The following is a 17077-nucleotide window of genomic DNA, read 5'->3' as shown; positions in this document are numbered from 1 at the left end:
AATATGTTTTCTCACTTGTTACCGTTAAAATATTGTTTATTTTATCAGTGAAATAACTTTTTTGCCATCACAAATATATCCCTCCAAAAGTTCCAACTGTTATTTGAAGAGGGGTAAAAAAGTCAATTCACCTCATTAACTAAATAGGGTTAAGTATTTTACCTATAATTGACTAATTTTTTCTAACGAATTATGACAACATGAATATATTTGAAAAAATATCAGGACTTTTGTAGAGACAATATATAAAAATTGAATTTTATAGTGATATATTTACAATTCACTATATTTACTGGGACCTGTATAAAATCAACCCTTTAAAATTTTAGTATTAAAAAATATAGAATTGTGACACGATTACAAGGATAAAATTGATCCTTAGACGGGTGAAATGTAAAATTTACATTCACTTTTGGATGTACAATTAGTATCGCTTTAATTTGTAGAATTGAGTTCCTATTCTTTTAAAAGTACCAAGACATTAGTGCTTGTAAATTTTTCACCCTTAGATTAAGAAATATGTGGTTCAGATGATGTGAGCCCCCAGGGTTGAGTGGGTAGTTGGTTGAATAGTATAATCTAACGGGTGTAAATGATCAACAGTGCTGATCTAACGGTTAAAAACCTACCAGCATCAATTTTGTTTGCAAAGTGGGATCATAAAAATTACATCACAATCAAATTATTATAATTTACGCTACATCGCAATATTTTTTATAAAAACAAACATAATATTTTTCAATCGCGGTCCATAACCACCCTTCCAGAAATACCAGATGGGCCCAATGGCCTGGTTTTGTATTGGTTGTCCAAAGTTCTTGCATTTGTGTTATAGATTACACATTTTTTTTTTCAGTATTATTATTATTCACATTATTGTATTAATTGAATTTCTTTGTCCTTTATTAAAGAATAAAAGTAGATACTTCTTTAGGAACATAATCCCTACCTAACATCTTCTTTTCCTCTCTACTTTATTATTATTATTATTATTATTATTATTATTTTGACCTTTTTTTTAGTTTCCTACCCCACTTTCACTGGTGCCACAGATTCCATACCAACTGCCATCTCCAATAATTCAAAAAATAAAAAATAAAAAATAAGAGAAAACTTGTACCATTTGGTTCGGGTATAATCAAGAATTAGCTATTACAGGATAAGTACAAGTATAGGGATAAGAAAAAATAACGTTTGGATAAAAATTAGGTTATTTCCGGAGATAAGAAAAATATTAAGTAGTTTTATATAGAAAATGAAAGTGTTGGTGGAGATAACCGAGAACTACTATTCTCGGATAAAAAATTAGCGTTTGGGTATAAAGGGGGATAGGGGCCTATCCCTATCCCTATCCGTTTGGATCGGGAATTAGTAGGAACTAGTTATATCGGAAATAGGAACAAGTATGGATTTTATAGGAACAAGGATATCTTTTTTGTTTGGATAAAATTATGAGTATAAGCTGGAACTAGAAAAATTGTGTTTGGATGGTTTTTGAGAATAAGAAGAATAGTTGGTAGTTATAAATGGAAAATAATAATATTATTCCTATAATTGAATTTTAAAATTAAAATTTTAACTTTTAAATTTTAAAATTAGATATTAAATTTTTAAAATTTAATTTTAAATATCAAAATTTTAAATTTCAGATCAAATTTAAATTTCAAAGTTATAAAATAACAAATTTAAAATTTAAAATTCGGATCGACGATCGGTTCCGTTAGACTTGATCTAGGATATTTGAAGTCTCTAGAAAATAATTTTTGCGATTTTTTGATATCATTTGCTTAATGATCGAAATTATTCAAAATTAATAATTTTTAATGGTTGATATATGCAGTTTTTAAATTTAACGGTGTAGAAGTATTCAAATCAGATGAAATTTTGATACAAAATTTTTTATACTATGTACAACAAGTTCAATATTTCTGATCGAAAATTTTAGTGCTATATCATCACTTTTTATAGAATTCTTATTTTCAGCTATTAAAAATTATTGATTTTGAATCTTTTCGATTGCTAGGTAAATGATATCAAAAAATCACAAAAATTATTTTCTAGAAACTTCAAATACGCTAGATCAAGTCTTACGGAGCTGATCATCGATTCGAAAATTCTATCATCGAAAACGGCTCAAAAATACGGAGACCTCCGTACTCCTGAGAGCACAACAGCCCTACTATATATATATATATATATATATATATAAAAGTTATTGAGATTTATCATAATGTGTGTGCTCATAGTACATCCACATCGGACACAGAGTCCAACACGAGTATACAAGGCTTATAACCATATGTCCCCACATGTGATACATAATTTATAATGCGAAAAACTTTTGATTGATTCATATTCGCAAAACGTTACATAAACTTGCACCCAAAAATGGGTTCCTAGGCGCATATTCTAAGTTGGGGCACATTTTATTTATTATTATTTTAAGCTACCCACTTGTAAAAATTAAAAACATTGATAATAAAATACAACTAACACCAACTAATTATGCAGTGTTTATCTACATCTCAAAGCCGCATCAAGGATTTGGTTAGATTTGTTAGGATTTGGTTAGATTTGTAATTAAATTCTATTTGGATTAGAATTAATATTTAAATCTGTTGGAGATAAATTAAGATTTAAATATTAATTAAAATATAAATCTAATTATATTAGAATAAATATTTAAATCTATTAGAGTGAATCAATTAAGATTTAAATATTTATTGGAGTAGAAATCCTAATTATACTATGATTGGGGTACGTTTTGATGGAGCTCTTGATGGTGTTTTTTTTTTGTGTAGAGTACCGAGAGAGAGAAAAAGAACTCTTGGGTGTTGTACCACAGAGAGAAAAAGAGAGATTATTTAGTGCACCTAGTGCACGGGTGCACATGGATGATTGTCTTCTTTATGTGATTATAAAAGATGAGAGAAAGGTAGAAGAGATTCAGAAAGAGGGCTCGGGTTGTAACTACTCTATTGCAGAAGAGGAGTTAGGTGTAATATTCTCTTATTTAATGAATCTTATTTTACCTGCATATTTTCTGTTTTGGTTTTTTCTCTCTTTTATGATTGTATCAGTTTCTGCTGAGGAGACGGGTTTATGGTAAAAACTCGATTTGACGCTTCCGTTGCAGAATCCCAACAATCGATATCGAATCCACAGCAGTCGGTATCGGAGCGGGTTGCGGATTCACGAGATCCGATACCGGGGCGAGTACCGGATTCCCAACAAGTGGTATCAGAGCCGAAGGTTACCGATCTGCGGGTGAGATCGACGGAGATGGCCACAAAATTCGAAATCGAGAAGTTTGACGGCAAGAACAATTTCGGATTATGGCAGATTAAAGTACGGGCAATCTTCGTACAGCAAGAATTGGACGAGACGTTGAACGGGAAGGAGGCGAAGCCGGCGGAGGTCACGGATGCGGCATGGATGAAGATGGAGCGGAAGGTGCGGAGTACCCTTCATCTATTATTACCAGATGAGGTCTTTATAACGTAGTCAGCGAGATGACACCGGCGAAATTGTGGAAGAAATTAGAAGATCTGTACATAACCAAATTCCTGACGAACAGGTTGTATCTGAAGCAGCGACTGTTTACGCTGCGGATGAAGGAAGCGGCGAGCCTACACGAGCATTTGAACGAGTTCAACAAGGTGGTAGACCAGTTGACTAGTATCGGAGTCAATCTGGATGACGAAGATAAGGCGCTGATTTTACTATCTTTGCTACCGGCAACATATGAGCATCTGGTGACCACGTTGCTTTATGGCAAGGAGACCATAAGCGTGGAGCCGGTCACGGCGGCGCTTCTCTCGAACGAGATGCGGAAGATGACTCAGGAGGCCGACACGCAAAGTCAGGAAGTAGGACTGGTGGTGACTACGAAGAAGGAGGCAACAACATCAGCGACCGGAGATCGACAGAAGAAGCCGTTATCTGAGGTAAAGTGCTTTTACTGTCACAGGAAAGGGCATATCAAGCGCAACTGTCGGAAACTTCAGGATGATCTGAAGGAGTTAAAACGACAGAAAGAGAAAACTGTCGTGAACCAGGAAGAGACGATATCAGTGACGGTGCAGACGGCGGAATCGGAGATGATCGATTCTGAAGTGCTGTACGCGGCGACCGGAGGTGAGAAAATTTCGGATGGCGCGTGGGTGCTCTATTCGGCGTGTTCTTTTCACGTATGCCTGGAGAAGGAGTCTTTTGCCACCTATTAGGCGATCAAGGGTGGAAAGGCTCTAATGGGTAACAGGACGGCGTGTAAAGTTTTAGGAGTCGGCACGGTGAAGATCCGAATGCACGATGGGGTCGTGAGGACGCTGACAGGTGTGCGGCACGTTTCTAGATTGAAGCGAAATTTGATCTCGTTAGGCGCGTTGGACTCGAATGGCTGCGATATTTCAGCTTCAGGTGGAGTTATGAGGGTTCGAAAACGAGATCGGGTCTTGTACGAGGTGAGCAAGCGTGGGAACTTGTACGTTCTGAACGGGAGCACAGTCAGAACGGGAGCGAAGACGATTTGGATTCCAAAAGTTCGCGGAGGAGTAGTCGCTCGAGGCGAAGCGACGGATGCGACGACATCGAGCGAAGGAGACAAGCTCAAGATGGAGCTTGTATGGTGAGCTCGACGTAGCGGTTGAGATTATAAATCCAACTAAGGTGGAGATTGTTAGGTTTTAGTTAGATTTGTAATTAAACCCTATTTGGATTAGAATTAATATTTAAATCTGTTGGAGATAAATTAAGATTTAAATATTAATTAGAGTATAAATCTAATTAGATTAAAATAAATATTTAAATCTATTGGAGATGAATCAATTAAGATTTAAATATTTATTGGAGTAGAAATCCTATTTATACTAGGATTGGAGTACGTTTTGATGGAGCTTTATAAATAGCTCTTGATGGTGTTTTTTTTTGTGTGGAGTACGGGAGAGAGAAAAAGAACTCTTGGGTGCCGTACCAGAGAGAGAAAAAGAGAGATTATTTAGTGCACCTAGTGCACGGGTGCACGTGGATGATTGTCTTCTTTATGGGATTATAAAAGACGAGAGAAAGGTAGAAGAGATTCAGAAAGAGGGCTCGGGTTGTAGCTACTTTGTTGCAGAAGAGAAGTCAGGTGTAATCTTCTCTTATTTAATGAATCTTATTTTACCTGCATATTTTCTATTTTGGTTTTTTCTCTCTTTTATGATTGTATCAGTTTCTGCTGAGGAGACTGGTTTATGGTAAAAACTCGATTTGACGCTTCCGTTGCGGAATCCCAATGATTGGTACCGAATCCACAGCAGTCGGTATCGGAGCGGGTTGTAGATTCACGAGATCCGGTACCGAGGCGAGTACCGGATTCCCAACAGATATGCCTCGCAGTTTGTGAGTAAGGTTTGAAAGTCACAAGCACATGCATTGCTTTTTTTATACTTAATTAGCTTAATTTTGTCGCTCTTTATTCTTATATTATTCTTAAGAATTATGAGTATTTATGCTAATCGCATAAATCTTGAGAGAAAAATATTTAATTTAATAGCTGAATTTTTTATCCCGAATTTTTAATTGGTGAATGTATAGTATCCGTATAATTCACGTATCTGAATAATTGGCGAATCCGTTTTTTAGCTGCATTTTTCAATGAATTTAAAAATTAGAAGTCGAATTTTATCCGAATTTTATCCGAACCGAATTTTTGCCGAATCCGAATTAACTAACTATGGCCTAGTTCTATATATATATATATATATATATATATATATATATAAGCCCCTTCGTTCACTAGGCAAATGATATCGAAAAATCATAAAATTTATTTTCTAGCTACTTCAAATACTCTAGATCAAGTTTAACGAAGTCGATCGACGATTCGAAAGTCGCAACACACACACATATACATAGATTGATCCAGTGATGCCCACTGATTCAAAATCCTCGTTTTGTTGTCTCCCTTTCCCTTTCTTTCTTTCTCTCTTAGCAACTATCTTGTTTGGTTGCTGTACTTGATTTTGATCGGTTTCTTTGTTTCTTACACTCAAGCAGAGAGCTACAATCAAACTGATTCTGATTGCGCTCCGCGAGCACTGTGAAATATGGGAAGAGGGTCAAAGAGGCAGAGGAAAAATGTTGCGAGAAGCTCTATTAAATCCAAAACCAATGAGAGAGAGGAAGAAACTTTTAGGGAAGAAGACACTGATCGATGAAATAGATTCCTGTAAGTTTTCCCCCCTGAAGAATATGTAAACCATTATATATTTTCCTTTATAATTAAGGTTTAATTATTAATGCTTTCTTCCAAACTTGATTCGGAGTTCATAAGATTCTCCTTTATAATTAAGGTTTAATTATTAAGGTTCCTCTTGATGTCAATGATGGTTGGTCATAATGAGTTTATTACCTCGTTTCTATGAGAAATGCTTGTTATGGGATATCTCTTGGTGCTCATTTCTTTGTTTCATTCGTCTTCTCTGATTATATATTGTGGGTGTAAATGATGTCGCAGGCGTGTCAGAGGATGAGGATTTGGAGGAGCCTGTTCTTGGTTTCGAGGTTAGTTGGTAGTTTTTGTATCTCTCATTTGATTAGTTAAAAACTACTTGGAAATCTAGGAGATCTGTAGGTTTTGTTGGGTCAAGCGAAATGGCGTGAAATGCTGCTATTGCTTTTTCGATCTCTTTGGTTTGATGTATTTAACTCCAACTGCTGCTGCTGCAGTAGGAACTGCAGGAGGAGGCCCAACTGCAACAGTTCGAACTACGCCCAAATTGACCGCAGTTCCAACTACAGCAGTTGGAAAGAGCAACTTTAAATAAATGATATGCTTACCTCCTTAATATTTTTTAAACAAAAATTATTATTTTTTTTTACATTGGAGGTAATCTTACCATCACATATATATAAAATAGTAAAATTTTAAAAATTATTTTTCAACTGGATGCAACCAAACAAATTATTTATACTTGCAGCGCTTTCTACTATATCCAATCAAACATGATTCATGTAGTTGTAACTACTGTATTTTCAATTGTATGTATCTCTAACTACACTACATTTATAATTACATCTAACCAAACGGTCCCTTACAGGAAGTCCGCCGCATGGTCCACTCAATATTGGACACGTGGGTTCGGGATTGGAGTTGCTATCGAACCCAGTGAATCAGTATGTCTCATGCACCTTACCTAATTCTTGATGATCAGTATCGTAAAATCAAAAGTTTAATCCGACAAATACTACTTAAATGAAGAGATTGTTTATAAGCAATTAGAAATAAAAAAAAAATATTGTGTGATTTATAAGAAAATTGTCTAAAGTTTATAACTTTTTACTCTATGTCATACTATAGTATTTTGTTGTCACGGGCCAAGTTGCATTGCATATGGATGGTTTGGCTGAGGCACAATAAAAATTCGTGAGTATTATATCTGTATACTAAAGTGAATTAATTATATATTTTTAATAATTTAAATTTTGGAAATAAATAGTTAGCGCTAATCATTCAACATAAGTCCGATTCTTTTAAGTGCATCAAATCGATGTGTTATGTAAATTGTCAAACTCTGACACTGACAGGCCAACATAAGCAGCTATTGCAAACCTTCTGTCGTGTCCAAACCTAATCATTAACCCTCCTTCCTTGCAAACTATGCGACGCGGGATACAGGATACGCCACGACTTAAATATAATCTATTAATATAATAATAAATATTTATTGTATGTATATAAAATAATAATTTTGATAAAATATTATTATATTTCTCATACGAATGAAATTTAGTAAAAGTTTTATTAATAGTTCATATATTTAAGAAAAAAAATTTTCTATTATACATATTTTATCTAATATTGTTTAAAAAAAATTATATCTATTTATTAAAAAGCTAAAATATTAATCATCTTACAATTATATATGCATAAAAATAAAATAAAAAAATATATATATATATTTTAATTGTATGCGCTATGGATCAGTATCGAACGCACGTTCAAATAGTGTCCACATCGGACACGGAGCGTGTCCGACACGGACACGCGCAGCTTATAAAAGTGTCCGTGATATATAGCTTGGAAATAAAAACCAATAATAGTTCTGAATAATAATCCAATAAACACAATTCTAAGAGTGTGACTAAATTGTCCCAACATAGGTTCATATGCTTGTGCATACACACACTGAAGTTACTCAAAAATGCAAAAAGCCAAGAAATTTGAGCTAATCAACTAGTTAAGATTTTGAAGGTGGGGAGGGGAAACTTGATAGCTTCAGGAAAGGAGTAAGCCATTGGGGGATAGAAAAAGGAAGAGGCCAAAATGGTGGTAGGAAAGGCCAAAACAACAATGAAGAGTTGATAGTATTATGAGTCCCACAAAGTATAGTGTTTCTCCTTGGTGGCCTATAGTTCAATGCATTGAGGTTGAAGAAGCATATGTTGGCTTGTTTTGGCTTGATGGCCAAGTGCTGAGTTGAGCCTTGTAGGCCAGGGACATTGCATGAAGAGGAGGAAGAGCTTATGAGATTGGCGCGGCACGCCGACCTGATCTCGCGGCCCTCGCGGCATTCGAATCCGTCGACCGGCGGGATGTCGAGCTTGTAGATCCCAAACTTGTCAGTGGTTCTCTCAGCTTCAATCAGGATCTCTTCTCTTGATGTGGAGTTCACTCTGAACCTGCATTGTATTTGCACCCTGGCACCTGCAGTGGATGTTTAAAATGTTTGGTTGTGTAACGCACATATTTAGTATTTACCGTCCCGTGGTTCAAAAAGTTGCATTACTCGATCTCCTTTTTATTTCTATTTTAGTTTTCGGCAAAAAATTCTCGCTAATTAGAGCTGTAAAGAGCTAAAATTTATAGGTAGAAAGGTACAGAACTTACGTGAAACTGTAGACTATTTCAAATCAACTACCCAACCTTTCCAATTTTTAATTTTACTATCCATCCAACCTTTTAATTGTCTAATTTGAGTTAGCACTTTGACTTCAAAAATTTAAATGCGCTGTTTATTTTTTTTTCTCAGTATACTTCATACAAGTCTTGTAATTATGAATTCATTAAAATAAAAAATTAGCTTAAAGTTTGAAGCCAAAATACTGTTGCCTAACTCAAATCAAACAAATTGAAATATTAGGAGTATAATTAACTTTTTGAAAGGTTGGATAGTAAATTCAAAATGGTCCATACTTCAGGTAAGCCATATATTTTTACCAAATTTATAATTACATGGAGGTAAAATGTAGAACTTTACCATCTTATTGTTCATGCTTTATTATTCTGCGATCTATAAATTCCGTAGTTTGCTATTCTGTTTAATACTAGGAGACCGAAAGTGAAAACAAAAACTATAGGGTGTATAAAGTGCTATACTTTGAACCACGGGATAGTAAACTATACAAATTCCAAACATTTTTTAAAAAACTTTTCGTTAAATTGCATGTGGTTGAAGGAACTATAGATGGACATTAAAGTAAAAGAATTGGACTACTCTGTTCTTACTGTTGTTGGCTAGTTTGTAAACTTACTTAGAAAGCAAAGAGAAAAAAGAAAAAAGGAAAAAAAGGAAAACTACAAGTCTATTTTGATTTTTTTTTTTATTGTTAAACAAAGCCACTTAAGTATATAATTTGCTGAAAATAAACAATAGCATATTTAAGTAAAAAAGAAAAAAAAAAAAAAAAGCATACAGAACCTGAGAACAAAAAGGGAGGGGGAAAAAGCACTAGGAAAATGAAGCTAAATGTGCACTCAGTAGAATTTTACCTTTCAGGAAGAAGCTGTGCTTGGAGAAGGTGTTGTTAGAGCAAGGATCACAGTAAACAGAGCCCAAAACAGTGATATTTGAGATTGGCCTTGGAAGAGCTTCAGCTGAGAAAAAGTTTGTGGTGCAGAGTGAGAGAAATGCAACAATGAGAGTTGTTGAATCCATGATATAAGTGCTAGAGAGGCTCAGTTGTTAGAAAAGGGTGAGAACAATAAAACTATATCTTGAGAGAGAGATAGAGCTAGAGAGAGAGAGAGAGAGAGAGAGAGAGAGAGGGGGGAAGCTCCAATGGAACAAGGACATGTGAAAGAGTGGGTTTTGGCCTCATGTTTAGAGGTTGCCAGGTACTTTGTTCAGCAGGTCTACTGCTGCTGTGAGGTGCATGTGATATGATTTTGGAGGTTTGCTCAAGTGCCCATGTTGTCCAAATCTTCTATGGTATGAACATACAAAATTTATCTGAATTATATGCTATTTTGAGCCGACTTTTTAATCTTTCAAAATTTTAATTTTACTATTATAGTTTTTTATTTATTTGATTTGAGTCAGTCAGTCATACTTTGGCATCAAAATTTAAACTAATTGCTTAATGTAATGAACTTACAACTATGGGAATTGTATAAAGTATGGCTAACTAAATTTGTAACGGTGCATTCAAATTTTAAAATCAAAATGCTATTGACTGATTCAAATCAAATAAATTAAAATTTTTTGAAAGATTAAATATGGTCGACTCAAGATGAGCCATAGTTCAGATAAGTTCTATATATTTTTAGCATCTTTTAGTTTAGAGGGTAGTGCAGTTGAGATATTGATTGCTACATAGCTGATTTTGATGTTGACGGATAAATTTATTAAATTTTGATTATAATTCCGTATCTGAATGAATCAGATCTATTCCCAGTGAGATGGATATGCTATTATCACTTCCCTTACATAGCCATATATCGAATTTATTTAGTTGAATCCAATCAGTGAAATACTGATCTAGTTCTCTTAATAATATCAATGGTACTTATATTACTACAAGCGTGTTTGTACTTGGTAAGAAAATTGGTTGTGTACAAGCCAAACTCAACATGAGGGAGCTCCAACATGTTACATAATCTGATGCGTCATCATCAGTTCTTCATACAAACTCCAATCAAATGAAATGATTCACAAAACATCACAATTTACTTTGAATATCTGTAATTTAATGTTCAAAAGTTAATTTTTTTAAAAAACATCCACCACCACCATTTGCAAATCCAACTAACCAATATTTCCAACTCAAAACTAAATAAAGAGATTTACTACTGTGAAGAAATGTCAAAAACACTTCTAAGCATAACATTACGGCTAGAGCACACCCATGTTTCTAAATTTACCACTCCGATAATATATATATACACAACCACCAAACCAAACCAAAGTTAAAGAGCACATAAAACCAAATCCACCGAAGCACAAACTAAAACCACTCTAGAAACAGCCACCACATTGCCGTAGAAAGCAGCAAACTTAGAGAAAAGGAAAACCGACAAGTCGGTTGGAAATTTCTAGTGATACAATTACTGGAATCTCCCCAGTTGCACACAGGGGAGACTGAAGAACATACAAGAAACCCTAATTGAGTTACTTCACCGATGCCCTTCAGTCGCACCACCGCTACCACTTTCGTCGTCTACCTGATTTGACTCCTGGGCTACTTCACGACCTACTTCCCAACTCCCGCTCCTTCGGCCCCAGCTTGAACGCCTCGCGTGCACTTCGGCGCGATTTTCAAAGGCCTCGGATTGAAGGGCCTCTCTCGTTAAATCAGGGGATGCATCGCTTACCCCGCAATTTGCGCCACGATCCTTCTCATCAAGAAAGCTGCCCAATCCAGCTTCTAAATCGCCAATGTCGGCTGCTGTTCTTGGTTCATCCCATGTAACAGGCTTTCGGCCCATTTCGATGTCCCCTACACCTCTACCCATATTAGGACTCATGAAACCGCCGCCAGTCAAGCGCGGATTTAATAATCCCTGTTCCCGTGGAACTGTATCCCGGAATTTGTTCTTGGAGGGAGAGATGCGCGTAAAGAAGATCTCCATGAAGTTCCCCACGACTCCTCTATTGTAAGGATTGGCACGTCGGTCGTAACGGTATCGGAAATTCTCATAAGTCGTCTAAAAAGGAAAAAAAATTCATTAGAGAAATCTATGAAATATTTGTGTGGCCACGCTTCGCCCCAGCTGACGGCTTCGGTAAAAGCGCTTTTCGATGAGAGCTGTTTGAAGAGGCACTAATGTTCTTTTTTCTTTGTGTGTTTGTGTGTGTATGAGAGGAAACCATCCACAATAGCATTGTGGGGTTACAAAGACCCATCCTATGAGCTGTCAAATAGAAGAACTAACAGATTTTTCATCAGAAAAATCCCCTCAACGGCTTCGTTATACTGCAGAAGCAGGAACATAGCTTCTATTTTTTATGTACGCTCATTTCAGTTTCCCATCAAAGCAAAATGCTCCGAAGTTCAGGTTTCCCAAATGCTTGGCTACGACTTTTGGAAGTAGAGAAGCTGTCCTAAAAGGAAGGCCAAACAGACAATACATGAACTCCGAAAGAGAAGTTTCACTGAAAACAAACAATACCTGGTTTGTGGCCATGAGATAGAAATGGAAGACAGATAAACCCCCCACAAACCACACCGAGATGAAAGTGTAAATTATCAATACTATGGAAGCAGGAGTCTTCGACATTGCTCGCCAGATTGATGTCTGCTCAGCATCTTTAATCCTAACAATGTATACCCAGCAGAATGCAAATACATAGATGCAAAGGAGTGTCGTCGAGAATACGAACATATAGAAGAATCGGTAATTCCGCTGCATCAAGAAAAGAAACGATGAAAACACTTGTCATACAGTGGCACAATATCAAATCACAGATGAGAACTCTTATATATGGAAATTTAAATTAAGTCTGACATCTTTGATAGTTAACGTGACCTCATAATTTGTATATCAGTTGCTTAATCCTTAATCAGGTTGGATGATTTCATAACAGATTACTTGGGCTCATCCGAGTGAACAAACCAAGCTCAAGCTTTTGTGCAAGCACACAAAAGAATTGACCACAACAACAGGTGGCTGAGCCCAAAATTTACTGGATAGGAAAATCAACCAAAATAATATAAAATCCAGGCATTTACATGGACTTCTAAAATTTTGAGAGCTGACCTTGGCCAGTGAATCGGGCTGTCCCTGACCCAACGCAAAATAAACTGCGCCAGGCAGGTCAAGCTAGTTTTGAGGTCTAAAACTATCAAGCCTCAGCATATAAAACAAGAACAAGAAGCATCTATTTGACCCAGCTGGAGCTTTGGCATAAGTCAGGCCAAATAGCCATGATATGTAGTTTAGTTTACACAGGTTTCTTTATTCTTTCAGTCTCTGCACACTACAAAATTCCATTAAGACTCTGATAGTTTCCATCCAGAACTCACATTCAACAAATATATAAACTCATAATTTATGAAACTTACAAGTCCTATGCATTGCCCAACCCATGGGCAGTGATGATCAAAACGTTCGACACAGTTATTGCAGATGGAGCAGTGGGAGCAGCGAGGCGGCCGATAAAGCATGCAGGTGTCGCAGTACTTGATCTTCACGGTGATCCCATTGACAGTGACGTCCCTCATTCGAGGCAAACGCAGCTGTGGGGTCTGAATACCTCCAACTTCTGAGCTTCCCTCGTAGACTTCGGGTTCTGGAGGATGTAAATTGCGTGGTATGATGCCCGGATCTCTCCCAGAGGTGAGAAGAAGAAGAGTCAAATCCTGAGAGAAAGAGAATGATTAAAAAAGAGACCATTGCATGGATATTGAAATGTTAAGCATATTTTCATTCATATTGAGAAGAAATAACTAGAAGCTCTGACAGAAATAGTAACCAAGCACGTTTCAGGTAGTGGCACATTCAATCGCTAGCAGTAAGTTGCAAGCAATGTATGTAGAACAATTATTAAAGAGATCATACAGACTCAGAAGAGATACTCACATATACTGTAAATGCAACTACTACCACCATTATGGATATACCCAGATGATGGGAAAAATCATCCATCAGTTTTCTGGCAACAAAGACACAGAAAACCAAAACTGGCGCAACAATCATGAAGATGGTGAGAAACAATGATCTCACATCAGGTCCAAATATAAACCTTCCCTGAAGGAAAAATACCTGCAAAAACATGAGTAGACAGATGCTGAGTAAATCCTTGTTCAAATCCAGAAAGCAAAAGTTTTACGCACTTACCTTAGTGTAACCTAGAGTTTATCACTTGCTTCAAACATTCATTAAAAACAACATAATGTTCACCAAAATGCATTTAACAGTAACAGACTACAAATTTTCAAGAAAACAATGTGTCCAGGTTAATTTTAAATAATCTGCCCTTAGTCTGTAGTTAAGCTTTCTAACTTTTTTGTTTGCTTTCCTTGCATTAATATCTCCCTAAAAAAATAAGCCTTCCTTCTAGGGAGCTTCGGGCATAGTCATCTGATGGGTTTTCTTCGGAATAAGGTTTATCACAACTCAGGGTCCAATCATATAATGTTAAAGGGTGATTGAACCCAACCTAATTAGATGACAATACTATGAATAGAAAAAAAAAAACTTGTCCGGAAGAGTGATAGTTGCTGTACATAAAATTTCCTTGCACCATTGGAGTAACAATAATGCACCCATGTTGCTTCAGAGCTTTTCTTTAGTCGACTAAAACTAGCAGTGCATATGATGCAAAGAAATGTGATTGGCCCAAACTATTTAGGTGACAATGTGATATCTAGAGTCAAAGTAATTAGCCCGGAAGAGTGACAACTGCTGTATATACACTTTGCTTGCACCATTGGAGTGACAATTTGATTGATCTGGGGCCCCAACTAAGAAACAACACATAGAACCTTAACCTACTTAGTCTTTAAGTTCTGTTGGAGGTCCCTTCTGCTTTCATTGCAAGTAGCTAGTAAACTAAGCCTCTGGTTGCTATCTAGTAAGCCACTGTCTTGGCAAACCAATAATGCTATATATATGGCTCTACATATATCTAATTCCGGAAAAACTAGGTATAGTGCATCAAAATAGCATGATAACTCACAACAAACCTTCCCTTTCAATTCTCGCCTTGTAGAGAACTAAATTATCGACAGATGCTTCAACACTATCATTTCATGATTATTCGACAAAGCTAGTTAGCTATTCCTTTCAATTCTCAAACTAAGCTTGTCTACAAAACCTAAAAGAACACCATACTTTCTATATTACCACAGTAATCACCTCACACATCTTTCCTTGACACCCTTTTAGATTCTAAAATCATATCTTCTTCACCATTCTACACCACTGTCCATTCTCTTTGGATGGGCCAAACAATGCCTAAGTATAAACTTAGCAAATTCTTCATCTTTGACATTACTGTGCACTATCGTATGTCTTCAAGCCCCATTTGCGTAATACCTTCTCTACACATCTTTTGAGCAGTTAAATTTCTCCATCTATAAAGCATTTAATCCAACCAAAATCCCAAATACTACCCCGAGCCCTAAAATTCCCGCATCTAGATGTAGGAACTGTATACAGATCTAAACAACGAGAGAGAGAGAGAGAGAGAGAGAGAGAGAGAGGGGCTTACATTGCTACCCTTCCAGACCTCGTAAACCCTAGGCGCCTCGCCATCCGCGGCGCCCTCCGAGGCCGGATCGGAGCCCCGGGGGGGAGGGGCCACGTACATCGCGCCTCGCCCACAAGACCCTACTCCGCCGCCGCCGCCGCTCACCGGAACCCTAGATCCGCCGAGCCCGCCCTCCTCACAGGTGGAGACGAGATCACCCCCCTCCAACAGCTCCCACTCCTCTCCCACTGCTACATCGCCACCACCGCTCCTCGCCGCCTCCGCCGCCCACCGGAGATTCTCCTCCTCCTCCGCCGCCGCCTCCGATCGCCGGAAAGAGAGAGAGAAGAGAGAGAGAAAGAGAGATATGATATGATTGAAAAATCAAACAGAGAGAATTGTGAAAGTGAGAGTTAGGATCATCCTACAAAAGAGAAAGGGTTTGGTTGGTTTCGGGCGGAGGGAATCGGACACGTGTCGCCTTACGGAGAATATGACGCCATGTTTGGGTCCGAGTAGCGCCGAGACTCCGACACCCAAAAATAAATAAAAATAAATAAAAATAATAATGTTTAGAGCACTGTGAGATAGGGCCCTAAATTTATACTTTTTTGGGGAAAATTTCATAGGTAGAGGCTGAAATTTCATCAATAGTTGAAAATATCTCGAATGCCTTTCTAAATTCAAAAATACTTATGAATGTCTCTACTGTTGACCGGCCGACCGTCAAAATCTAACAGAATAAATTATAAATGTCATTTTTACTCCTGTACAGTTTATTTAAGTATAGGAAGCCGTAATTGGTATATTAATACTATTCATAAATGCTCTCTTATTCTCTCCGCATAGCAACAAACCCACTAAGTAGTCGATATTTTACAACACCTCATAACCTAATTCCTAATTGTGATTGTAGTATACCGTGTCGAATTTAGATGTTAAAACAACCACATAGTAAAGGTCGATGATTCTATCAATGCCCAAATTAGATGGTAAGTTAATGTGATACTTTAGTGTGCATATAATTATTAATTATATTTCAAATATGTAATGTCGTATATTTTTTATAGGTTGAGGAATAAAGATGGTGGAACAAATTTGCTTGGGTAGAGAATTTTCAACACAGCACGGTTAACCGTAAGTACTAAATACAGATGTTGAAAAAATATATAAGCTGAAGAATTCCGAAGTTGGGAGCGAAAATTTTACTGTGTATTTTGTTTATTAGTTTCCAAAATTTTTTACCTTAGCATTAATTAGTTATTTCCCGCCAAATATATTATTCTAACTTTTGGGGGAAATTTGTCATTCTATATTTTAACTCTTATTTAACTATATTTTAATCCGGGTAGAATGGCGTGTCCTTAACGGCGAGGATAGTTATGATAATTTTTATGTGTTTGAAGAGGTATTTATGATATTTTAAAGTTTAGAGGAGTATTCACAAAATTTACAAGTTTGATAAGGTTACTGGTGAAATTGCCCTTTTTCTTTATAATAATAATTTTATATAATTTAGGATAGACTTCAAATATCAACCCTGTGATTTTGCACTTTTTCATTTTAGTATCGTGTAGTTTAAAAAGCACCACTTTATTACCCTATGGTTTCGTTTTTCTCTTTTCATTAGCACCTCCATTAACTCTTCATTAAATTACATATAAAAAACTTCAAATACCCCA

General features: G+C 36.5%; 2 protein-coding genes and 1 long non-coding RNA gene across 4 annotated transcripts; 1 reads left to right on the top strand and 2 right to left on the bottom strand.

Annotated features, from left to right (window-relative positions):
- Positions 5988-7237, top strand: LOC109713168. The gene is made up of 3 exons (XR_002217051.1): positions 5988-6211; positions 6500-6546; positions 7083-7237. It is a non-coding gene; the product is annotated as an uncharacterized LOC109713168 (long non-coding RNA).
- On the bottom strand, positions 8083-10098 carry LOC109713156. 2 transcript variants are annotated; one of them, XM_020237140.1, is made up of 3 exons: positions 9755-10098; positions 9362-9382; positions 8083-8689 (listed from the first exon to the last, which is right to left on the bottom strand). In XM_020237140.1, exons 1-3 carry the CDS (start codon positions 9918-9920, stop codon positions 8223-8225), a joined length of 654 nt encoding a protein of 217 aa, XP_020092729.1. In that variant the 5' UTR covers positions 9921-10098; the 3' UTR covers positions 8083-8222. The 2 variants fall into 2 exon arrangements, with proteins under 2 accessions (XP_020092729.1, XP_020092736.1); XM_020237147.1 differs by lacking the exon at positions 9362-9382 and having other exon boundaries at positions 9755-10093.
- Positions 11035-15741, bottom strand: LOC109713149 (probable protein S-acyltransferase 7). The gene is made up of 5 exons (XM_020237127.1): positions 15417-15741; positions 13784-13966; positions 13267-13563; positions 12374-12607; positions 11035-11908 (listed from the first exon to the last, which is right to left on the bottom strand). The coding sequence occupies exons 1-5, from the start codon at positions 15513-15515 to the stop codon at positions 11378-11380; spliced, it is 1344 nt and encodes a 447-aa protein (XP_020092716.1). The 5' UTR covers positions 15516-15741; the 3' UTR covers positions 11035-11377.

This window comes from Ananas comosus, linkage group 1 (genome assembly GCF_001540865.1).
Source record: "Ananas comosus cultivar F153 linkage group 1, ASM154086v1, whole genome shotgun sequence".
NCBI classification, from domain to species: Eukaryota; Viridiplantae; Streptophyta; class Magnoliopsida; order Poales; family Bromeliaceae; genus Ananas; species Ananas comosus.
This window is presented reverse-complemented; position numbering and strand designations above follow the sequence as displayed.